We start from the raw sequence: 25,422 nt of genomic DNA, 5'->3' as shown, positions 1-25,422 counted from the left end.
TTTAATATCAGAGGGAGAACAGGGAATGTATAATGCACCGCGTCTGTAAGAATGCATTTCAAAGCCTGTATTCTGTCTTCCCTGTGACAATCCTTTACCCAATCAACATTGTTCTGTGATGTGATTTGGGCTAGCTGTGTGTAATGCTAAATCCTGTATTTTACATAATTACCTTATGTCTGTATTTATGCCTGTGTTAGCAATTCCCCCCAGCTTAGGTACAGTAGTTGGTATTGTGTGGTGATGGAATTAACATTCCAGAAAGTAAATGAGATATTTCCCTGTTACTGTCATTTCTATGGAGAAAGACTAGTAATTCACTCGGTTGAAGCTCTCCATAGAAATAGATCAGAACAAAGGTAGGGGATTAGGTAAATGAATAATTTATCAGGTCTGAGCCCCCAGGCACTGTTTCTCTTGGCTGGCTCCTTTGCTCAATAGCCACCAAGGGGTATATAAGGGTTGCTGCTGGACAGAGCATTAGTTACCCTCAGAGGGAGAGACACTCTGGGAGGGAGTGTGGAGATTCCCTCAGAAGTCCATCAGAAGTCCACCTCTGGGAAGGAGTGTGTAGATCCATTTCAGAGGGAATGCTGTGTGCAGCACTTTGAGATCCTGGAGCAGAGAAGCGGACAGGGGAAACCCGTTTGAAGTGGGTCCTTGAACCTAGGAAAGTTAAATTTCATCCCCCAGACCCCTCTATATGTGTATATTTTTGTATTTCTGTGTGTTTCCGAGGATTTATCCAAAATAAACCTCATTTTATTTCATTACTGTGTTTTGCCCTGTGACTGATCCCTTAAATATAAATGGTGTTAAAAGTCCTGGTCTACAGTGACACTTATAGTAACTGTAAAACACATTATAAAGTACACTTTAATAAAGAATATACTTTGGGGAACCTTATACTTACACGGGAAATGAATTGGGGATATTTGGGTTCGAAATTCAGGCATCTGGGGGACACTGGGTAACCCCGGTTTTATTCACCCCCCATACTGGCAAATCATGCCTGCTCGCCAGGGAGAATTAAATGACTACCGGCAACTTTGGACCCCCAACTCCTGCAACCAAAATAATTGTATTTCCACCCAAATATCCCCCCTAAAACTGACACACAAGAAATCTCACAGTTCTAGGGCTAAGGGAACATGAAAACAGAAAAAAGCAGGGTCACTTTACTTTCCACATGTATTACCCCTGGTCCCCGGCTTATGGAGGTACCAGGGACCCCACGGGATCAGGGGTAACCAGAGGGCTTAACCTTTATTAGATAGCCTGGTTAACCCCTTCCGTCACAATCAGTATATATAGAATATATCCAGAAATACATGTTTTATTCATAAAATGTTCTGTGCATGTAATACACTGCAGGAGTTATAGAACCTTCATCTGAGCTGCTCACTTTTTTGTGAGCTCGAGTACACCTTTTCCTGTGCCCCGCGCACCGTGCTCTGAGCTCCGCACCGCGCCCCGCGCTCCATGTTGTGCGTTGATATGGAGGGCTCTGACCCGCTGCGGCGTGTGCGAAGCGCTCACATTACTGGGCTGATATATGCGTTAACGTCATTGTGCGCACGTATTCTGTAGGTGTCTCTTGGAAATTCTCCGGACCTATGAGAGAGCTCACAAGGTGACGTATTCACAGAGCAAGAAAATAGGGGCGCTGGTGAAACAAGCGGCAACCAGGTGCGTACGCAGCCCGAGGCATAGGGGGGTTACTAAGAACTTTAACCGTGCATTTATCAGAAGTGTCCACCAGAGGGCAGCACCGTGATAGGGACATTGCTTGGGAATGATACATCTGTTCCTATAACGGTGAAGCCAGACTATCTACAACAAGCTACCTACAACTGGAGTGCCCAACTCCAGTCATCAAAGGCCACCAACAGGTCAGGTTTAAAGCATATACCTGCTTCAGCACAGGTGGCTCAATCAGTGGCCCATTCATAATAACTGCACCACCTGTGCTGAAGCAGGAATAGCTTTAAAACCTGACCTGTTGGTGGCCCGTGAGGGCTGGAGTTGGCCATTCCTGGTGCCCGGTATATATCGGGTCTGGGGGGGGGGGGGGTCTGTAATTCATTACAAAGCTTTTCTTTGCTGTATATCTGGTAAATGGCCAAAAATGGGAGTATGGCGCACAGCCCAGAGAGTGGGTCAAAAACAAGAATAAACAATTACTTTATTGTATTGTATGTCTTTATTTATATAGCGCCAAAAGTGTACTCAGCGCTTCACCAAGAATACAGTACAGGGAATTATAATAATACACTAAGTGCAGCAAAATCAGACAATAGGAAAGGAAATCCCTGCCCGAAGAGCTTACAATCTAAGATGTTTGATGGGAGACTTAGAGAGCCAGCAGGTGAGGGAATAAGTGCTGTGTATGGCAGTGCTTGGCCGCACTAGGTCGTAGGAGTGGCCGGGTGTGGGATAGTAACCATGAGTGCAGGCTGTTGGGATGTTTAACTTGTGGGGTGAGTTTTAAGGTTAGTATTAGATCAAAAAGTTAACACCATTTACAGGGGAAGAGATGGCAGGGATGCATGGATGAGTTCAGGTGTGTATGTCTGTGTTCAGGCCTAGGGGAGATCCCCAGCAGCAGGAAGGAGTAGATAGAGGGTGTGAATAGAGGATTTGTGGGGGTGTTTTTTATTAAGGGGTAAATAATTTGTTGGGAGAGATGTGTATAAATAATGGTGCAGTGGGGAGTGGGGAAGTTGGAGAGAACAGAGACGTTCACAAAGGAGTGAGGAAACAGTAAACAGAAAAAGCAATAGGGAGGGCATAGTGAGATGCAGGAGGAGAGACAGGCCAGGTATTTGAGGATAGGAACAGTACAAAGAATCAGAGCATTTAGAAAATCAAGTTCTCACAGCTGCAGAGTTGTTGTTGTGCAGAGTCAAGGTCTTCCTCCAATCTTCACCTCCAAATTAATCTCCAAAATTATCTCCACACTTTCAATGTTACACAGCCATATGGCTCACAGCCAAAAGAGCCTGCCTTATATACTTGAACACATTCACTATTCTAACAATTAAGGGAGTGGTCTGCCTATTCAGCTCATACCAGTTAGATGTTAATTTGATTAAAGTTCCTTCAGTTGTTAGATGGAAATCACCCCAGTCATACCTGTTTGAAGAAAGCAGAGTATTAATCCAGATATAAAATTATCTCCACATTTTACATACAATTTATTGTATCCATATTACAAAACGGAGGTGTAGCAACCCTCCGACGCATTTCGTGCGCGATTGCACTTTATCAAGGAGTCCACAGAGTGAAAGCAAACAATCCTTATGTAAACATTCAAAATAGCCCGTTTAGCGCCAAAACGCGATGACCTCATGGCGTCCTGATGACCCTCGCATGCGTGATCACGTCATGCCGATCTGCGCATGCGTATAGCCCACAACAACCGAGGGCTGTCTCAGGAACGACCGACCTGCCCTCAGTTGAGCCCTGGACTAAAGCGCGCGTGCGCGAGGGGGACCCGCCCCTAAATTACATCACACGTTTCTACGGAAACGGCCCAATACAAAACAGAGTTCTATGTCTGGATTTTTTACTACCAGCATTGAAAAAACATTCAATCACCAATGAAAACTTTATTAAAAAATGCACAGAAACAAAAAAGCAGAGCACATATTAATAACTGGTAATGTAAAAAATCCCCACCTCCTCAGGGACAGCCATCTGAAGGACTCAAGTTGTAATATAAAGTAAAGTCATAACACATAACAAGTAATTACCTATGTTTCATCAGAATATATTAGAACTATTTTTGATCAGAACTATTTTTCCAAGTTTAACTCTTAATACACTGTGACGGTAGGGGGTAACCAGGCTCTCAAATAAAGGATAAGCCCGTTTTTGGTTACCCCTGAACCGAGTATAAGGTTCAAGAGAGTTAGCTGTTGAACCCAGTAACCTTGTATGTTTCAAATGTACTTTGCGCAAATAAAGTATTTTATGTGTTTTTCCCTTTCCGGGCATGCCAGCGAGCAGCAGGGATTGCTGGGTATGAGTTTCCGGGCGTGCCAGCGAGCAGCAGGGATTGCTGGGTATGAGTTTCCGGGTGTGCCAGCGAGCAGCAGGGATTGCTAGGGGATGAGTTTCCGGGCATGCCAGCGAACAGCAGGGATTGCTAGGGGATGAGTTTCCGGGCATGCCAGCGAGCAGCAGGGATTGCTAGGGTATGAGTTTCCGGGCGTGCCAGCGAGCAGCAGGGATTGCTAGGGGATGAGTTTCCGGGCGTGCCAGCGAGCAGCAGGGATTGCTAGGGTATGAGTTTCCGGGCGTGCCAGCGAGCAGCAGGGATTGCTAGGGGATGAGTTTCCGGGCGTGCCAGCGAGCAGCAGGGATTGCTAGGGGATGAGTTTCCGGGCATGCCAGCGAGCAGCAGGGATTGCTAGGGGATGAGTTTCCGGGTGTGCCAGCGAGCAGCAGGGATTGCTAGGGGATGAGTTTCCGGGCGTGCCAGCGAGCAGCAGGGATTGCTAGGGGATGAGTTTCCGGGCGTGCCAGCGAGCAGCAGGGATTGCTAGGGGATGAGTTTCCGGGCGTGCCAGCGAGCAGCAGGGATTGCTAGGGGATGAGTTTCCGGGCATGCCAGCGAGCAGCAGGGATTGCTAGGGGATGAGTTTCCGGGCGTGCCAGCGAGCAGCAGGGATTGCTAGGGGATGAGTTTCCGGGCTTGCCAGCGAGCAGCAGGGATTGCTAGGGTATGAGTTTCCGGGCGTGCCAGCGAGCAGCAGGGATTGCTAGGGGATGAGTTTCCAGGTGTGCCAGCGAGCAGCAGGGATTGCTAGGGGATGAGTTTCCGGGCGTGCCAGCGAGCAGCAGGGATTGCTAGGGGATGAGTTTCCAGGTGTGCCAGCGAGCAGCAGGGATTGCTAGGGGATGAGTTTCCGGGCGTGCCAGCGAGCAGCAGGGATTGCTAGGGGATGAGTTTCCGGGCATGCCAGCGAGCAGCAGGGATTGCTAGGGTATGAGTTTCCGGGCGTGCCAGCGAGCAGCAGGGATTGCTAGGGGATGAGTTTCCGGGCATGCCAGCGAGCAGCAGGGATTGCTAGGGGATGAGTTTCCGGGCGTGCCAGCGAGCAGCAGGGATTGCTAGGGTATGAGTTTCCGGGCGTGCCAGCGAGCAGCAGGGATTGCTAGGGGATGAGTTTCCGGGCGTGCCAGCGAGCAGCAGGGATTGCTAGGGGATGAGTTTCCGGGCGTGCCAGCGAGCAGCAGGATTGCTAGGGGATGAGTTTCCGGGCATGCCAGCGAGCAGCAGGGATTGCTAGGGTATGAGTTTCCGGGCGTGCCAGCGAGCAGCAGGGATTGCTAGGGGATGAGTTTCCAGGCGTGCCAGCGAGCAGCAGGGATTGCTAGGGGATGAGTTTCCGGGCGTGCCAGCGAGCAGCAGGGATTGCTAGGGGATGAGTTTCCGGGCGTGCCAGCGAGCAGCAGGGATTGCTAGGGGATGAGTTTCCGGGCATGCCAGCGAGCAGCAGGGATTGCTAGGGGATGAGTTTCAAGGGGGTGGTTGCAGATGAATTTTTGACAGAATCTGCCTAGGAGGTTGGGGTCCTGAGTTGTCGGTTCCCCATAAAATGTACCCGGGAATCATGCCTGATTCCCGAATAAGTAGAAGAAGAAAAAAGCCAGAGAAACAAAGAGAAGTTGGAACTTCTGCAATAATTCTACTGCTACTACTACTAATAATAATAATAATAATAATAATAATAATAATAATAAATGGAACACAAATAAAGATAGAAATTCAAAGATGATATATATCTCCACCAATTAATGAGTAGGATATTGTTAACACTACAGATGCAGCCACGAGTATTAGAACACTTGTACCTGGGAAAATCTGGGAGATTATGGGGCAGTCTCACAGAAAATGCCTCAACATTTCTGTGAGATCCTGAATTGCCCATCAGATTAACACAGCGGGGGGTCCCTGCAGTCCCATTCAAACTGAATCAAACTGAATGGGACTGCAAGGAGCCCCGCTGTGTTAATCCGATGGGCCATTAAGAATCTCACAGAAATGTTGCAGCAAGTTGAGGCAGTTACTGTGAGACTGCCCCAGAACTTCCAAGAGTTCTAATTCTGCATCTGTATATATTATGTCATATCTACAATTTAATTGTATAAATCTACATGAATTAATTAACCATTCAAATCCATATTAATTTTAATATCAATGATCAATATTCCTCCAATATCCTCTGTATTAAGGTCCCTAGAGTTGTATTCCAGACCTTAGAAATAGTCTGACTCAAAGAGATCGCCAGGACAAACTACAAAACTATTGTCAATGGAATAGGTCTTAATACAAGACATATTTACAAATATATGAATCAACAAATATACAGAGATATCTTACTTCTCAATTTTGTCAATCTACATATACACAGTCCAAATAATCCATATAGAAACAAACTGATTTACCATCCGTACATGCAAAGGGTCAACAACACAGTCCGACATCATTTCTTCTTCTGTGGGAATAATATTTTTCCAAGTTTAACGTTAAATATACAGGTACCAGAAAAATAACCATGGACTGACGTCTGATGAATGAACATTGCCCCAAGAGGGTCAATAGCCAATCCAAGTTAATATTAATGAATAAGTTACTATTATACCTTCGTCAGTATATTCAATTCCTAGAGCGCAAAAAACACTTACATTCCCCCTGAGGGACATTGAATTATCTTAGAAAGTTGCCCAGGTTCCATTCTATATTAAGACCTTCTGGGGCCTTGTCCTCAGCATTAATATCCATTGCGCCTCTTTGCGGTCCAGAAATGTAGTGATATCTCCTCCTCGTTCTTTCAATATAATTTTAGAAATACCCAGAAAGGTGAAAACCCTGATACCTCCCCCTCTACATTCGGATATACGCTTAGAAACAGGATGCTCAGGAAAAGAAGGATCCAACGCTCTACGGTTTTCTAAATAAAGCTAATTTATTGTGCCACACAACGTTTCGACCAATAGGCCTTTTTCAAGTGACTAGGCATTTGAAAAAGGCCTCTTGGTCGAATCGTTGTGTGGCACAATAAATTAGCTATATTTTGAAAACCGTGGAGCGTTGGATCCTTCTTTTCCTGAGCATTGTCCTGGAACATACCGGGCAGGTACCTCCTTGAACCAGCAGCACCGGTAAAACTGTATGTATTTACTTATTCATTGTGGAGTGCAGCATAGCCCATTTATTTTATAGAAACAGGATGCAACAGGTCCCCTTTCTTGAGCAATCTGATGTGTTCCTGTATCCTGGTTTTTAAAGTTCGGGTGGTCCTGCCAACATGTCTTTTTCCACATCCACATGTAAGTAGATATATTACAAATGCTGAATTACAGTTAATAAAATGATTAACTTTGTATTATTTTATGAAGGATGTGGGAAAAGAAAGAGCTGGATGGTGGAAAGTTTACATAAGGATTATTTGTTTTCACTCTGTGGAATCCTTGATAAAAGTGCAATCACGCATGAAACGCGTAGGAGGGTTTTTATTCTTGTTTTTGACCCACTCTCTGGGCTGTGCGCCATCCTCCCATTTTTGTCTCTTTCAATCCAATTACTGGCAGCGTGCCCAAATTGGAGGCACAGGACAGAGGTACATGACAAACGTGAGTATATCTATATATGCAGTATGGGGTGTATCTCATATTACAATAGTGGTCCAGGGACTATCCCAACGAGGTCTTGAGGGGTGGGTTTATGCCCATTAGCTCATACCTCAAGGGTAACTGTGTCTCTTCATGGACCTTATATATTCCTTGAGATGTTACACTCACTAATTCTGCAATTATATCCCACTAGCCTCATGCCCTGTGCCTCTGTTTACGCGTGATATACTGAGTGCATGTACACGCTGATCCAGCGCTTAAGCGCATATACCACTACAAATCGTTGTTGTATATCTGGTAAATGGCCTGGAGAACTTGCCCTTAATGCCCTCAATGCCACACTGATACCGTCTGTGCTTCTCCTAGCCTACAGAAGAAGGGGCATTTGTACATCCTCGGCTGGGGCACTCTGGGGTTGATGGGAATCATGGACGCCGTGGAATGTGTCCCCACCTTTCAGGCAGGCAAGAGCCTTTTATTATCCTCCTCTAAAGCTGGACTCTCTCTCTTCAGGGTTCTTTCCAGCGCTCTTAACAATCCTGCCTTCTACTTCTCTATTTGTCCCAGCTACGCTCTCAAATGTGTGTGTATCGCTGCTTCTGTCTGTGTGTCTGTGTGTGTGGGTGTGCGTGTGCCGCTGCTTCTGTGTGTGTGCCACTACTTCTGTGTCTGCGTGCCGTGCTTCTGTGTGTGTGTGTGTGCCGCTGCTTCTGTGTGTGTGTATGTGTGAGCCGCTGCTTCTGTGTGTGTATGTCTGCTCTACTTCTGTGTGTGTGCCGCTGATTCTGTGTGTGTGTGCTGCTACTTCTTTGTGCGTGCCGCTGCTTCTGTGTGGTGTGTGTGCCCCTGCTTCTGTGTGGTGTGTGCCGCTGCTTCTGTGTGGTGTGTGTGCCACTGCTTCTGTGTGTGTGTGTGTGCCGCTGCTTCTGTCTGTGTTTGTATATGTGTGTGTGTGTGTTTGCCGCTGCTTCTCTGTGTGTGTGTGTGTGTGTGTTTGTGTGCCACTGCTTCTGTGTGTGTGCCGCTGCTTCTGTGTGTGTGTGTGTGTGTGCTGCTGCTTCTGTGTGTGTGTGCCACTGCTTCTGTGCGTGTGTATCACTGCTTCTGTCTGTTTGTGTATTTGTGTGTGCTGCTGCTTCTGTGTGTGTGTGTGTGTGTGTGTGTGTGTGTGTGTGTGTGTGTGTGTGTGCTGCTGCTTCTGTGTGTGTGTGTCGCTGCTTCTGTGCGTGTGTATCACTGCTTCTGTCTGTTTGTGTATTTGTGTGTGCTGCTGCTTCTGTGTGTGTGTGGTCCACTGCGTGTGTGTGTGTGTGTGTATGTGCCACTGCTTTCGTGTCTGTTACGAAGTGACAGGAGGGGGTAGCCAGGCTATCTAATAAAGGGTAAGCCCGCTGGTTACCCCTGAACCCGTGGGGTCCCTGGTACCTCCATAAGCCCCGGACCAGGGATAATACATGCTGGGAAATAACATGACCCTGTTTTATCCTATTTCCTGTTCCCTGTACCCCAGACTCATGAAACTTTCTGTGTGTGAGTTTCAGGTGGGATATTGGGGTAAGAATGCAATTCTTTTGTTTGCAGGAGTTCGGGAACCTTAATTCTACCCGACTTGCTGGCATGATTTGCCGGTACACGAGTAGAGTTACACCGGGGCTGCCCTGTGTCCCCCAGACTCCTGCTTTTTGAGCCCCGATATCCCACTCCTATATTCAGCACAGTCATGAGTCTCCCCAAGGTCCCCCATGTATTAAAATATGTTTCAATGTTTTATACATTTATTATAAGGTTCAATGTAGATTGCCTGGGCGACAAGTTATGGCGCCAGCAAGTCTACATAGGGTCCGTAGTTCAAAGGGGAGAGGAAGTCCCGAGGTGTGAAAGCACTTGGTGAGTGAAAAAAGGCAAATGGCCAGGTCCGGATTACAAAGGGACACCCTTTTGTCAGTGCCAGACCTGGTGGAGCCAGGCCGGCAGAAGGCAATGAGTTAGCCAGAGAGGATGCAGCCATAGAGTCTGATCCTCTTGGTTAAAATCATATTTCCCGCTCACCTGGCTTTTGACCCTCGGCTGACCCTCTTGTCAGCCGAGGGTCGAGCCGCTCTTTCTATTGGAGGGGAGGGATTCCACTTCTCTGATTGGCTGCTCCTTCCCCCCTCCGTTCTGGGGATATCCCAGGGGAGTGCATGTGAGGTGCTGATCAGGAGACAGAGGACAACCAATCGGGAGTCGATGAAGCTACGGCAGACTTTCCAAAGTTGCTCTGTTTGAAATAACAGAACGACCGGCTTCGTTTTGAAGCCTGAAAAGTCTGCCTCGCAGAGACTAAGTCCCGTCTTTTGCGGCCAAGTTCTCAAAATCGAACTAGCGGTCCTGGTCAGGATTTTCTGCCGGAATCGGTTCCAGGGGATTCAGGACTAAGTCCCGGTCAGGATTTTCTGCTGGATTTCTGACCAGGGCGTACGGGACAAGGTTCTGTTTGAGGTAAGCCCATGCAAGCGGGCACCCTGCACCTAGGAAAGGTAGATCTCATTCCCCAGACCCCAGTAAGTGTGTATATTTCTGTGTATTTCCGAGGTCTTCTCCAAATAAAGCTAATTTTATTTCACTGCCTTGTTTTGCCTATTGACTGATCCCTTAAATATAAATGATGTTAAGAGTCCTGGTCTCCCGTGACATACGAGAAGGAGGAAAAAGCCACGGGAATACCGATGGACGGGCAGAGAATGGGGGAAAAAATAACTGACTTAGAAGGGACATACAACAAAGGTTATTAAAGGCTTTGCAGAAGAGGAGTCAGTGACCTATCCCCTTTACATCCAGACTACTTCAAATTAAAGACATGCAGATTGAATAGAACCTGTGGAGTTATAACTAGAGAACACCAGGGAGCTACATTGAGCCAAATAACATGTTATTCATGTAACGAGTATTCCCCCACCCAATCGCATATAGTGTGTGTGTGCGTTGAACCTAATGTCACCAGGTGTGGTGCGCTATACCTGTTAGGCTCACAGGAGGCCTGAGCCTCCGCTAGTGAGAGCCTGGGGTGAATCCTCTGGAACGTTTCTTGTCAGCGCCTCCACCTATGTGAGATTCTAGGAGTGTAGGGTGGCCCTCACATAGGGACATCCATAAAGTAACCAGCCCACAACAAAGGTTATGGCTAAAAGGGTTTACTATATGGCAAATAACACAACACAACATACTTCAACAATATGACATTAACAGTGTCCCTCTATAACACTAATAGGCACAACTACCCGGTCACCACGCAGGGCTTTGTACCCCACACGTTATATCAATAGTCCCAAATGTCCCACAATACCCCAAATGAGTGACTGTTGGTAAAGTTGGTGCACTTATAGATACCTGCCCGGGCACACATCCGTGCCCGGGTGTAAAGCTCTTCAAAAAGGGTCTGACGCAGGAACAGGAATCCGCCTCCGCGTAAGGTGTCTCCCTCGTGGAGCGTCGCACCCACAGAATGTCTCTTGTAGTGGAGCCTGTCTGAGCCCAGACGCAGGCCGCGATCACTGCGTGCAACTGGCACCGGTGATGTCACATAGAACTGGGTACTATAGAAAGCAAACCCCCCCTTGCACTGAAAGGGGCCTTTCCTGAAACTGCCAAACTAACTGCTGTGCTGCACTGCAAGCCACACTGTCTCTTCTTGTCAGAGCACACAGCACTGCAGCTGTGTCACTGACAAGACTCAGACTCGGATAAGGGCAGGGTCCCTACCAACCAACCACAACATGGCCGCCGCGGCTATCTGCGCATGCGCAACCCTTCGTGCATGCGCAAGTATCAGGACCCCGACGGCGCCGGCCCAGATGGCAGCGCTAACCGGGAGAAGTCGCCGTCCCCTTCCCCCACTGCCACAGGGTAAGGCAGGGGGCAAAGGAAGATCAGGGGAACCGGGGGTGACCCCCTTACATTCAGAAACAAGAAATAGTCGTGTCACTGCGCTCTGGGTTTCATGCGGAAACTTGTTTACTGGTTAATTTTGAAGATTGTAAAGTTTTAAAATGAAATCTTCCGTGCACCGAGAGAACTCCTCTTTCTTTCTTTCTCACTTTCTTTCTCTCTTTCTTTCTTTTTCTTTCTTATTATTTTTTTTCTTAATGATGTTCATAATGAAGAGAACATGAGGATAATTCATTCTAATCAGGGAGTGACGTTATTAAGACTGTATCCTTTTTGTTGATACAGATTGGAGAGATGTCCGTGGATTTATAAATGGAGGATACTCCACCATGGAGAACAAAGAAGGAGATCTCACATCCCTGGTAAATGTTATGGGCACATGCCGAAAATATGACTAGTGGCTCCTGAGACAAATCAGAGAGATCAATGCGATTCCAGCAGAGATAAGTCACAGAGATCAATGAGATTCCAGCAGAGATAAATCACAGAGATCAATGAGATTCCAGCAGAGATAAGTCACAGAGATCAATGAGATTCCAGCAGAGATAAATCACAGAGATCAATGAGATTCCAGCAGAGATAAGTCACAGAGATCAATGAGACTCCAGCAGAGATAAGTCACAGAGATCAATGAGATTCCAGCAGAGATAAGTCACGGAGATCAATGAGATTCCAGCAGGGATAAGTCACAGAAATCAATGAGAATCCAGCAGAGATAAGTCACAGAGATCAATGAGATTCCAGCAGAGATAAGTCACTGAGATCAATGAGATTCCAGCAGAGATAAGTCACAGAGATCAATGAGATTCCAGCAGAGATAAGTCACAGAGATCAATGAGATTCCAGAAGAGATAAATCACAGAGATCAATGAGACTCCAGCAGAGATAAGTCAGAGAGATCAATGAGATTCCAGCAGAGATAAATCACAGAGATCAATGAGATTCCAGCAGAGATAAGTCACAGAAATCAATGAGACTCCAGCAGAGATAAGTCACAGAGATCAATGAGATTCCAGCAGAGATAAGTCACTGAGATCAATGAGATTCCAGCAGAGATAAGTCACAGAGATCAATGAGATTCCAGCAGAGATAAATCACCGAGATCAATGAGACTCCAGCAGAGATAAGTCACAGAGATCAATGAGATTCCAGCAGAGATAAGTCACAGAGATCAATGAGATTCCAGCAGAGATAAATCACCGAGATCAATGAGACTCCAGCAGAGATAAGTCAGAGAGATCAATGAGACTCCAGCAGAGATAAATCACAGAGAGCAATGAGATTCCAGCAGAGATAAGTTACTGAGATCAATGAGATTCCAGCAGAGATAAGTCACAGAGATCAATGAGATTCCAGCAGAGATAAGTCACAGAGATCAATGAGATTCCAGCAGAGATAAGTCACAGAGATAACGAGACTCCAGCAGAGAGACGATGCAGTGGTTTGTGACTGCCACTTTGCAGAACCAATTTACAAAATGTATGTTCATACCACTAGTTGTCTTACTACTATCTTGCATTACCAAATGACCAGTCTGTGTTATATTTAGGCAGTATCACCCTTACAGACTAATTGATTCTCAATCCAACACCTCATTTTCCTTACCCGGATGCCGTAAACGGAAGTGGAGGGAGTTTCACTTCCATTTCAGTGGGAGCTGTCAGCTCGATCTGCCCCTAGGAAATTAGCGAGGGCCTACATTATGACGCCCGGTATGTTATAAGTGTTCCTGGCGTGCCCAGTACATCAGCAGGGCACTGTAAGAGTCCATCACTAGAAGAAAGCTTAGCTGTTATACAAAGGCAGCCTCAGGAAACTCTTGTTACTAAGACTAAGCTACAGGTCGTGTAAAATCAGCTGTGTCATGTCACGAACATGTAGTCACATCTTTTACATGTTGGCATAATCCAAAACCAAGACCCAAAAAATGTTTAGAGGCAAAACCAAAACACTAGGTCAAGTGAACATATCGATCTTCAGATCTACATTACAAACCTTTCTTATTAATAGGGCCCAGAGTTTGCCGTCTCCCATGAAGATTTTGTGAAGAACGTGCTTCCTTTGCTTTCAGAGACCGATACGGTTCTGTTCATCTTTACTGTGGATGGTGAGTGTGTCCATCAGGTTCACTGGAGCAATCCTCTGGGAGAGTCAGTAGTGAAGAATCACCTCGGCTAGGCACGGATAGCTAAATACTAGAGTCTAGATCTGCGGTGCGACGGGCGGCGATTTGGTTCTTGGAGGAGCAGGTAGAAAGGGTATTCGGGCGAGCCAGGGTCAGGGCAGGGAGAAAGCAGGAGAATAATTGGACGGACCGGGGAAAGGGCAACAGCAGGTGAGAAATAGCAAGGCAGACCGGAGAAGTAACCAGGATTTGTAGAGAGTTCAGTCCACAGCGGGTACTGTAACAGGGGAGCAACACGACCTCACTCAATCTAGCAAAGTCATTGTGAAGCATGGAGTGCAGGTGGAGGTACCTTCTTATAGGCCTGGGAGGCGATGTGTTGCAGTAAGCACAGCTGACTGCTAAAGAACTGCCTTGAATGAAGCAATTCCTGTACGTGAGTCTGACCTAAATAATCCACGGAATGTCATTCCAAAGGAAGAATTTATGATTGAAACCTCACATTTATTTGATGGGAACCACATTTTGACTTATATCAAATAGATGTAGGTTCATACTCTGCACTCCAAAGCTATCCATCTCAAAGAGAATGCCCCGCTCCTCTGACAGAAGGGAATCCCTGTTAAATTACCCTATTTGGGGCGAGCCACAATCTGACTTTTCCTTCTGAGTGTTTCGTGTCTGCGTGTGCCCAAGGTCCCAACCTCCTGGTAATATTTCAGCTTCTTCATTGGAAATACAAAGGGCGTTAAATTTGGCTGTGGTCGAACTAAAAGATTTCTCAGTACAGCATAATCTTCTTCATTATATCATGACCTGTGGGCCAATCTGATGTCTAACGTGTTCATCGTACTGTGCTTTCTCTGCTTTCAGATGAACTCACAGAGGTAGAAAAGCTGGTGACTCTAGTGAAGGACAAGACTTCTAATGTCCAAGCTATTTCCCATGCAACAGCCGGGCAGTACCTTCCGGTAATCTCACCCCATGTTCATTTGATGAATTAGGATTTAAATGGATAATGTCGACAGCAACAGGACAGTTTCCGGTTTCCTGGATGTCTTGGGAAGTATTTTTTATTCCACCCTCAATGCATAGCACAGGGTGGAACATTTCTATCGCTGCATAAAGCCATATGTACAAGGAGTCTTGATATTCCTGTAAGATCAGTGCATGTATGTCAACTGAGTCATTTGCAAAAAAATGTTGTAATCCTTTCTTTGTTACTTAGTAGTTACAAAACACTAGAAGAAGTGACCACAAGGGGTCACTAGAGCCCCTAATAACTGCACTGACGGTAACAGGATAGTAACCGATATACAGTAACAGTACATGAACTGAAAATGCAGGCCCTCTAAATAGGGGTGGCCACGGGAAGGTCCCACGGGAAGGACCCACGGGAAGGTCCCACGAGAACATTGAACAAGAAAAATAATAAATTTTTAATAATTAATAAATCTAAAATCCGACGAGAAACGTGATAAAAAAACATACAGTGATAACTGAAATCCCAGCAGCGAGATGGAGACAGGTATGTGTGGACCTGTGCACCGCGTACGCAGTGTAACCACATGGGCTACGTTACCCACTGTGCTGATCAGTGAGCCACCGAGAAAACAAACCTCTATTGGGCTGGCTACTGCTTGGCAAAATAGGTATTACCAAACTATATACAAATACCACCAATGTGGTTAAAGTTAAGGCGTCCTGCAGACCCTGTAGGGTAGTGGGAGGGAAAGGGAGCAGCATTACAGCACACTGCCGGAGTCAGGCATTACAGCACACTGCCGGAGTCAGGCATTACAGCACACTGCCGGAGTCAGGCATTACAGCACACTGCCGGAGTCAGGCATTACAGCACACTGCCGGAGTCAGGTAATACAGCACACTGCCGGAGTCACGCATTACAGCACACTGCCGGAGTCAGGCATTACAGCACACTGCCGGAGTCAGGTAATACAGCACACTGCCGGAGTCAGGTAATACAGCACACTGCCGGAGTCAGGTAATACAGCACACTGCCGGAGTCAGGTAATACAGCACACTGCCGGAGTCAGGTAATACAGCACACTGCCGGAGTCAGGTAATACTGTCAGGTTAGAATATTGCTGTATGTTCCGTGATCATCACATCAAACCCGGATTGGATAGGTCCTGTAAGCTTACACATATCCGCAGCTCAAAAGCCACTGGCAGCTAAAAGATAGCTACAAAAGCTCAAAGAGGGGACTGATCACAGCTGTTTAAAGCTGCAGTTCAGTCAATATCCTGCATGTGTGTTTTTTTTAATAAATCAGTTCTGTAGTAAGAAAAAATACTTTTAGCATTTTCTGTTTTTAAAAAAACAACTTTGAAAGACCAATTTTCTTGTATTCTATTTTAACAGCCATTTGCTAAGGCACTGCCCCTTCATGTCCTGTCACAAGCCCTGGCACACCCCTTTGTGAGCCCTGCCCTCCCTCTAGCACATGTCAGTGCAGGAGTGCTCATGAATATTCATGAGCTTCCACTGAGTGACAGAAGCAGAAGAAAAACATATGCCAGCTCTAATTATGTCACCAAATTTCGCCTATCAATACATGGAGAACAAATTGACTGGCAGCTATACAGTTCTTTAGGTAATTAGAGATTGCCCACATGAAACTATTGAAGTAAAAAAATAAATAAAATTAAAAAAAAGACTGAACTGCAGCTTTAATGGGTGACATACTGTCTTACCTTAGTGCAGTTATTAGGGGCTCTAGTGACAACTTGTGGTCACTTCTTGTAGTTTTATGTAGTCTTGTGATTCCCCCTTATGCACCATGTACACTTTATCTGTAAATGTATGGTGAGTGATGTGTGTATACGTGTAGTCTTACTTAGCAGCTACCCTGAGCTAAGCCTTGACCGACCCTACCACACGCTACTCTATCCACTTCTTGGCCTAAATACTTGGTTTGATGGGTGAATTCAGTCAACTGCACTTGAACTCAGATGTAGGAACTGAACATCCAAACCCCAAAGTCCTGGTCAGGGCGGCACTGTCCTACTGCTAATAACAACATCAATGTTATAGGTAAGTACAAAAGTAATCCTGATGGAAGGCAGAATGAGGTAGATGTAGAGACTCCTTCCATATATGTCCACGGTCAGAGTCTCCGATTCCAGCTCTGTGCTAGCTCTCTGACTCAATAGAGCTGAACATATGTGTTGTTGATACGAGGGCAACAAGCAGCGTGTAAGTAAATTAATCTCCTCAGGATTACTTTGTTTGCGCACCTATAACAATGATTGTGCTGCGGCCCTGATCCTTGCCCTGTATACACCGTGTGCAGACCGGAGACGTGGTCTGTTTAGACATTTTTTGCATCTACCGTAGATGTAGGTGACTATACCTTGTATTATTAAATCTTTGATACACTTCTGTATATACTTAATACAGAACTATCTGATCCAACTACAACTCTCTGTGCTAGTTACGTGGGTGCTGGGACCCCACACCTTTCTACTGAGATATTGCTACCCCATTGGACGACATCGGTCCCGTGCACCACAGCAGGTTACATACATACTGTAGACATGCTGTCTGTCACTGTAATTACTCCTAATGACTTGGGGGAGGTCTATTAATCAAGCAAAAAGTGGTCATGGAGCAAAAAACAAGTGACTAGGCGTGGTCAGAGTGAACGCCTCTTTTGCATATCATTAGCACTAATGTCCGTTATCGTTAACGCATGGCCCATTACGTCTGAAAACACCCAGAGCTGCGTTAGAGAGCTTTGAAGATCCCGTTAGCACTTAAAGATGCGTTAACATCTTGTTAAGTTAGTAACTGAGCTCTATGGATGTGGGCCTCAGTATAGAGATAGCAGCCGAGCTGAAGCGTTCGTAACGACCGGTCAGCTCTGACCTGTACTTCGTTGACTCTGGGTTTGATGTACAAATTGCTGAAACTTTCAGAACATTGGAGCAGCCGAGTGACACTCTTGGGAGGACCCATTGGAATGTCCACCACCAGAACCGGGACCTCTGCAATTCATGCATTTTATCATGTTTCCCAGAGTGGGACAGGCTCAGTGATAGACAACATTCTGGTTTAACACCTTGACCCTAAAGGTTTAAGACACCGTAGTGGGGAAGCAAACCATTTGGTGCACCTGGATTCATTCCTTGTCTTCAACCCTGTCTCTCAAGCAATCTGTCAATATCAATCCTAATCATTTTTTTATTGTACAACATATTTTCTGATCCAAACCTCTTGTTAATGTCCATTCGCTGATTAATCCCTTCATTAATCAAGGACGAAAGTAAAAGTCTCCTGCTTTGCTTCTTCTAGAACTCCATCAAGAAAATCATTCCAAGCATCATTGGCCTCACCTGGCCCATTCTCTTCCTGGAGTATGAAGGGACCTTCATCCAGGTAGGAAAGACTCGGCCAAAAGAACTAACCAACTGGGAACTAGATGGGCAGATATGTAGATATTTGCAGTTTGTTTTTGGATTTTCAAACACTGACGTTGGAACAAGACTTGAAGGTTTTTGATCCATGATGACATTAATGGAGAATTATTGCTTTATTCCTACTGGGGATGATGTATAGCGAGATATATGGGATGAGATGTAAGGAGGGGCAGAGCAGTGTATATCCTACCCTCTTAATGCCACTTCCTCTTACTGCTGTTATGCACGTGTTGTAATGAATGTTAGATACGGCCGTATCAGCATTTGGTAAATATCACTTGTATTGCACTTGCCTGGTTAGGTTACTCATGACGATATTCTATTGCCCTTCAGAAGTTCCAGAGGGAGCTGAGCACGAAATGGATCCTGAACACGGTCAGCAGTGGAGCCCATGTTCTCAAGGGAAAGGTCTACAAGAACTATATGGTGGACTTCAGAATCAGCAACTCCAAACTTTTCCAGAGAGCAGTGTCTGTGCTACAGGTGCCAGCATATCATTATCTGATACGTATAGCTTGACAGTGGTATCTGTGGTACTTGTCATGTCAGTTTTAGGTTGTCTGTGTCACTGATATTCTCAGTAATATACAAGATGTCTATAGCCCATTGAGTCTCTCCCGCTCAATGCAAAGCTGATATACTGTAATAAAACAATGACTTAAATGTACCTCATACTAACATTACATGGATGCTACGATTCAACATTACCTCTACCAGTAGTGGTGTATGAGACTTACTGACACATTATCCACTAAATAGCCATTTACTTTCCTGACAGAGGCTAACAGGACAGGCCCAGCACCGGTGCAGAGAGGCTCTCCTTCAGTCCATCTATGGGGAACAGTGTCTTTCAGACCAGATCAAGAATGCTGACATTTCAAAGCATGTTGAAGCAGCCACTTCAAAGGATAAGGTAAGATATAATAATTCAATCCCAGTAACAGATATGCTCGCTCCTTCATGGGATCCCAGTAAGAGATATGCACTCTCCTTCATGGGATCCCTATAATATATATGCACCCTCCTTCATGGGATCCCAGTAAGAGATATGTACCTACCTTCATGGGATCCCAGTAAGAGATATGCACCCTCCTTCATGGGATCCCAGTAAGAGATATGCACCCTCCTTCATGGGATCCCAGTAACAGATATGCACCCTCCTTTATGGTATCCCAGTTAGAGATATGAACCCTTCTTCATGGGATCCCAGTATGAGATATGCACCCTCCATCGTGGGATCCCAGTAAGAGATATGCACCCTCCATCGGGGGATCCCAGTAAGAGATATGCACCCTCCTTCATGGGATCCCAGTAAGAGATATGCACCCACCTTCATGGGATTCCTGTAAGAGATATGCACCCACCTTCATGGGATCCCAGAACGAGATATGCACCCTCCATCGTGGGATCCCAGTAAGAGATATGAACCCTCCATCATGGGATCCCAGTAAGAGATATGCACCCTACTTCATGGGATCCCTGTAAGATATATGCACCCACCTTCATGGGATCCCAGAACGAGATATGCACCCTCCATCGTGGGATCCCTGTAAGAGATATGCACCGTCCTTAATGGGACCCAAGTAAGAGATTTTGAGTAATGTGCTGTACAGTAGTAATGTGTAGTGCAGTAGTAATGTGCTGTATAGTAGTAATGTGTAGTGCAGTAGTAATGTGTAGGGCAGTAGTAATGTGTAGTGCAGTAGTAATGTGTAGTGCAGTAGTAATGTGTAGGGCAGTAGTAATGTGTAGTGCAGTAGTAATGTGCTGTACAGTAGTAATGTGTAGTGCAGTAGTAATGTGCTGTATAGTAGTAATGTGTAGTGCAGTAGTAATGTGTAGGGCAGTAGTAATGTGTAGTGCAGTAGTAATGTGTAGTGCAGTAGTAATGTGTAGTGCAGTAGTAATGTGTAGTGCAGTAGTAATGTGCTGTACAGTAGTAATGTGTAGGGCAGTAGTAATGTGTAGTAGTAATTGGCGGTGAGCAAAACAGGTAGATAATAAAAGAACCAAGGGGAATAAATCTCTGTGTCCTGCACTCAATCCATTCTAAGTGAAATGCAATTAGTTTAAAAATAACGTTTAATATTTATATTATAAAATAAAGCTGCTGTAGAACTACATATACAATATTAATAATAACACACCTAACTAAATTATTTATTCATTAATACAATTGGGGTTTAAAATGTGCAACAAGTGCAAGAAGTGTAGCTTTGGTGGCAGAGCTGATCCTGCCCTAAGTGACTGATAAGCGTGAGTTGCTCATAGTGTCAGTAATGGCCGGCAATACAGTGCAGACCTTATTTATAAGCGGCTCTAGGGAGTTGTCTGTGAGTTTGTGGGATCACAGTTACTGTTTTGGTAGTACCCAGACCAGCTCACATCCAGATCTTGGATATCACACTGGTTATCTTTGTTCAACAGCTGAGTCGCCGCCGGATAAAGGGACCTGGTGCCGGCTTTATACCGTGTTTGGAAACACACAATGTGTGTACAGTATAATTGGTTCACATGATGTGCAACAAACACTGCCCATCGACCCATGTCCCTTCTAAGTGTTGTCTATATATAATGGATTATTTACTGTTTGTTTTCACTTCCTTGCCCAACGAAGCGTCCGGGTTGTAAGCGCTCATTAAAACCATAGACATTCGCCCCCACGGAGGGTATTATCACTGCATCTCTGATGGAACACAAGGTCCTCAGGTCTCAGGTTGTGGTTAGGAAAGGGTAGAGAACAAGCTTAATATTATCACTAATAAAGTATTTACAAGTTATATCTGCCCAAAAATTAAACTAAAAGTATCATACTTAAAATAACGAAAGTAACCCAGACACACTGTGAGTATTCATACTGTGAGTATTCATACTGTGAGTTATTTTCCTGTAGACACTTGTACTGTACACACCTGTTAAATGTTAGCAGCACGGGGAGTTGTGTCAGGTGGGGCAGGACGGGTGACACAAATCCTTCTCATTCACTGTGGGTGTTATAGTGCAAATCTGGAACTACTGCACAAACACTCCTATTGACTTGAATGGGAGTATCCATGCAGAAGTGCCCAATTGGCACTATTGGAGTTTAATAAATAACTCCCTGTGTGTAATAACGAAGCTGAACCTTCCTTAATGCTGTCCCACACTGGCATGAATGACCGGTCACTCACAGTATATTCTAGTTCTCTGCACTATATCCTATTAAACATATATGTGATCATTGTGTGACTGCTGCTTACAGCGGTTTTGTACCCCAGGGTCCTCGTGTAAACGAGTTATACATCCCCATGTACGTGTTTTACATGTACCTCTGCCCTTCCTTGCAGGTCCTCCCTATAGCAATCGTCAGCTTGCTGCGTAACTGCACTGTCCAGGAGTCCAGCTCCCGGTTAGACGCCTCTTCAACCATTCGAGCCGCCATTGAAGCCTCTATCAATGTGCCTGGGCGGAAGAGGGCAGCAGAGACAGCGACAGAGACAGCGACGGGACAATGAGTCGTGTGACCGGCTTCATGTCCCATTCTTCACGTCCCTCCAGACACGAAACACTGTTACAGTGTTTCAGTTCTGTTTCATTTGGGTTATTTTTACATTGTTATAAAGGGGCTTTAAATTTCACACCCACATTCTAAAAGTCCCGTCTCATCGTCCATTCAACATCATCTTTTTATCAACTCAATGTGTATACATTGTGATATTTAACAATCTAAAAAGAAAATACTACAATTTAAGGAATCTCCGAGGCTTTGTTATTTTTCTGATCCAATGTTTGTGTCTTAGGGTTTTTCTTGATGTTTTTATAGTGGCAAATGGAAAACATGAAAGAAATTAATTTCTAATATGACACATATATCTGCATACTGTACCATGGAACCTACGAGATACCTTCCCAAGCGGCCTGTCTTGTACTATATTAACTCATTCTGAGATGTTGGGAAGGGGTTGTATTAAGCAGTAGGAGAAGTTAGGGGAGAAGTTACTTTTCACACGTTATAATGTGATATATCTGATTTTTTTTTGTCATTTCATGTGATTTTTCTTTATTTTTCAGACTGAGATAATGTCCTTTGCTGAGCCCCACACATTGTAAAAGGATCAGTCAATAAAGTTAGGTTTAATGTATGACACTTTCTTTTCTTGCTTGTGGGCGCAGATAATAGAATATAAAATTACTGATGCACTTCTTGGTATTAATAGATCAACTTGCTATTCAGGCTTCTATATTTCTATAATAGGTTCAGTGCTATTATTTACAAGAGAAAAACTTTAACTACTATCACAGGAGGAAAGGTTTTTATGTGTCTTTAGGAATGTACTTTTACTTAAATAAACATAAATGCGTCTACTAAGGGTGATGTTTAAAACTCGAAATCTGTATTTAGTCTATGTATTGGCTTATTTTACTTCGATTTTAATTCATTCACATGGTTACTGCGTCATTTCGGAAATAATTACAGGAAAGGGTAAGATGCCGTTGCTTACCATCCTATTACTATGGGAAGTATCACATTGGGTAACTTTGTCCACCATATTTTCTTTATACTTTAATAATACAACAACAAAAAACGCAACTTAAACTTAGAATAAACATTTTTACTAAGAATAAATATGCAGACAGGTATACCAGCAGCTGGATACATCATCCATGTTAATGTTTAATTGTGTATGTCTATGATGTGTTAATAAATTCTTACTTCATCACGTCACACCCAATGTCATCAGTCTTTCACATTTTTTCTGACTCTGACACTGAAACCTACAAAGTGTCTAGTGGGTATGGCAGAAATGTTGTACTTAGGGCACAGAGTGGGTGGTGAGTACTGTCACAGGAGACCAGGTTTATCAACACATTTGATACCGGGATCATTGATTGAGCAAAGCAAGGAGGTAAAATAAATTGTAATTTATTTCAGGAAAAGACATACACACAATGTAACACAATTTACACAGTTAACACACTTACTTGGAACGGGGCTAATGAATAAAATCTTCTTTTAAACGAAATTGCCAAAAATAATTTCTGTAGGAGCCCTTTCCAATGACTGGTAGGTGCTCATGAAAGTCTTGGAACTGATTTCGGCATGCAATGCCAGCCGCGACCGCTATGTTCTCAAAAGCGTATGGTTTGGCGCTTGAAATCTGTGCTCCTGATTGGCTACAAGGTGTCTTATGGGTTTTGGAGTCCCACTCACAAATCTCTACAGCCTATCAGAGCGTGGGAATTTCCTTACAAGCCAATCACCAATTTGCCGGTATTGTATAGTCAGGTGGGCACCTTTTCTCATTCTGCAAAGGGGCATGCGCCAACCTGGCACCTCTGCCTCTTTGCATACTGAGCCCACCCGCTGTCCCTGCTCCACAGAGTCTGGATTTGGGCAAATGGTGGCCGGATAGCCCTGTGTTAGCCCGGATGCGGGTACTCAAGCAGAACTGCAGCACCCCTCCTGTTCTAACACCTTGGCATCCCTGAGGCTTTCATGCCCGGACTCTGCACAGACACAGAGGCACCAAGCTTGGTAGCAATCTGGTCCCTCAGAATCCATGACTTGGAAATCCCACAGATCATTTACAGGTTATCAGTACATATACCTATTAAATATAACTCTTTAATACAATATACTGTGTCCTGTCTTATGTGTGATAAAAATATACAGTATACGTCCCTGTTCTTGTGTCAGGGATGGAGTGAGGGTATATGTTGCCTACACTTATAAAGGTTATGCCCACTTGGTTACCCCTGATCCATGTGTTGAGGTCCTAGAGTGTCAGCTCTTGGACCCAGATGTCAGAAATGCATTACTGTGACTGTGTGCAAATTATGCGACATTAAAGATGTATGTGTGTTTTGCCTTTCCGGGGGTGCTGGGACCGGGAGATTTCTAGGCTGTAAGTTTCAGGGTGGGTTTGCCGGAGAAAGTCTTTACAGAATGTGTCTATGTATCGGGGTTCCAAAGTTATGAGATACCCCAGGAGTTGGATCCGGGAATTGAGTGAGATTCTCGGATACAGCCAAGCACATTACTCCACCAAACTCTGACTCTGAAAGCGTTATTACGCTCACCGGCAGGATTCCTGCTGCAGCATCTTCCAGACAAGGTAAACGGGCTTGAATGGGGTTAATGTATACCTGCAATCCTACACAGGGGGTCCCCAGTATAAAGAGTCACTGTCACAGTGTTGTCAGAATGTGCCTAGGTAGTTGGGGTCTGGAGTTGTCGGTTCCCCTAAAAATGTACCCAAGAATCATGCCTGATTCTCGGATACACGTAAGCACATTGTCCCGGCAATATCTCCCCTGGAATACACTTGTGCGACTCACCGCTAGAGTTCCCTGCTTCAGCACAGCCCAGAAAGGTAAATGGGGCAAAGGGATGTAAAGTGTCCCTGTAACTATAAGGGGTCCCAAGGTTAAGGGGGATACCCAGTTACTGCCCAGGTAGCCCAGCACCTGTATTGGGGTTCATGGGCGCTCCAACCATAATTATGAGGTTGTGAGGGGACTCTCAGAGTCCAGTCCAACTCTATGAGATAGTGCGTGGGGAATAAAGGCTAGTAGGAAATAAAGTGCAGCTTTCTATCCCCCATACCAAGAGATTTCGGACATATTCAAGTATATTTGATTAATAGTTGGTTTAATATAGTATATACTGTTGTGCATGGTAAATGAGCTGGGACTTTCAGAACCAATGTTCTGACAGGCTACCAGGCTACCAAGTTAGGTGCCAGTAAGTCTACAGAAGCTCGGAGTTGAAAGCCACCAGAGGATGCCAGGAGAGTGAAGACCATTTGGATAGCTCAAGTACCCACGTCCTGGGGTGAACGGAAGTCACGCGGGCTGCCATTTGCCCCACCAGGCATGGAGGACCCTAACCCTGCAGGTGGCATCTGAATAGCAAGGGACTAAGGTGGCAAAGTTACGCATGTCCCTTGGCAAAGTCAGATTCCCCGCTTACCCGACTTTCCAGGCTGGAATCACTCTGATTGGCTAGCCAGAAAGTTCCCACGCTATGATTGGCTGTAGTATTTTGTGAATGAACTCCAAAATACTATAAGAAAGCTCTCAGCCAATCAGCGATATACACAAAAATATATACCATTTGAGCAGCGCACAGAAAACAGAGAGCAAGGTTTTACAAAATAAAGCTACTTTATTGATACTGCATAAAAAGTGGAGGGTGCAACACTCCTACGCGTTTCGTGCGTGAACGCACTTTATCAAGGGTAATATATAGAGCCCTAAATATAGGCAAGACTGTGATTGAACTTGTGGTTTATTGTGACGAGTTCC

At 45.1% G+C, this 25,422-nt stretch overlaps 2 protein-coding genes across 2 annotated transcripts in view; one reads left to right on the top strand and one right to left on the bottom strand.

Moving 5' to 3' along the window:
• The window catches only part of GCKR (glucokinase regulator), a 51,764-nt gene extending 28,924 nt beyond the window's left edge, over nucleotides 1-22,840 (top strand). The window contains exons 12-20 of the mRNA XM_075595227.1: nucleotides 1,591-1,689; nucleotides 8,011-8,108; nucleotides 11,857-11,933; nucleotides 13,582-13,678; nucleotides 14,570-14,667; nucleotides 18,011-18,094; nucleotides 18,469-18,618; nucleotides 18,914-19,048; nucleotides 21,462-22,840. Coding sequence (XP_075451342.1) covers nucleotides 1,591-1,689; nucleotides 8,011-8,108; nucleotides 11,857-11,933; nucleotides 13,582-13,678; nucleotides 14,570-14,667; nucleotides 18,011-18,094; nucleotides 18,469-18,618; nucleotides 18,914-19,048; nucleotides 21,462-21,629 — 1,006 coding nt within the window. The 3' untranslated portion in view covers nucleotides 21,630-22,840. The remainder of the gene's footprint in view (nucleotides 1-1,590; nucleotides 1,690-8,010; nucleotides 8,109-11,856; nucleotides 11,934-13,581; nucleotides 13,679-14,569; nucleotides 14,668-18,010; nucleotides 18,095-18,468; nucleotides 18,619-18,913; nucleotides 19,049-21,461) is intronic.
• ZNF512 (zinc finger protein 512) overlaps nucleotides 1-25,422 on the bottom strand; it is a 478,050-nt gene that overhangs the window by 269,179 nt on the left and 183,449 nt on the right. The window lies entirely within an intron of this gene.

The sequence above is a fragment of the Ascaphus truei genome, chromosome 4 (genome assembly GCF_040206685.1).
Source record: "Ascaphus truei isolate aAscTru1 chromosome 4, aAscTru1.hap1, whole genome shotgun sequence".
In the NCBI taxonomy this organism is placed as follows: domain Eukaryota; kingdom Metazoa; phylum Chordata; class Amphibia; order Anura; family Ascaphidae; genus Ascaphus; species Ascaphus truei.
This window is presented reverse-complemented; position numbering and strand designations above follow the sequence as displayed.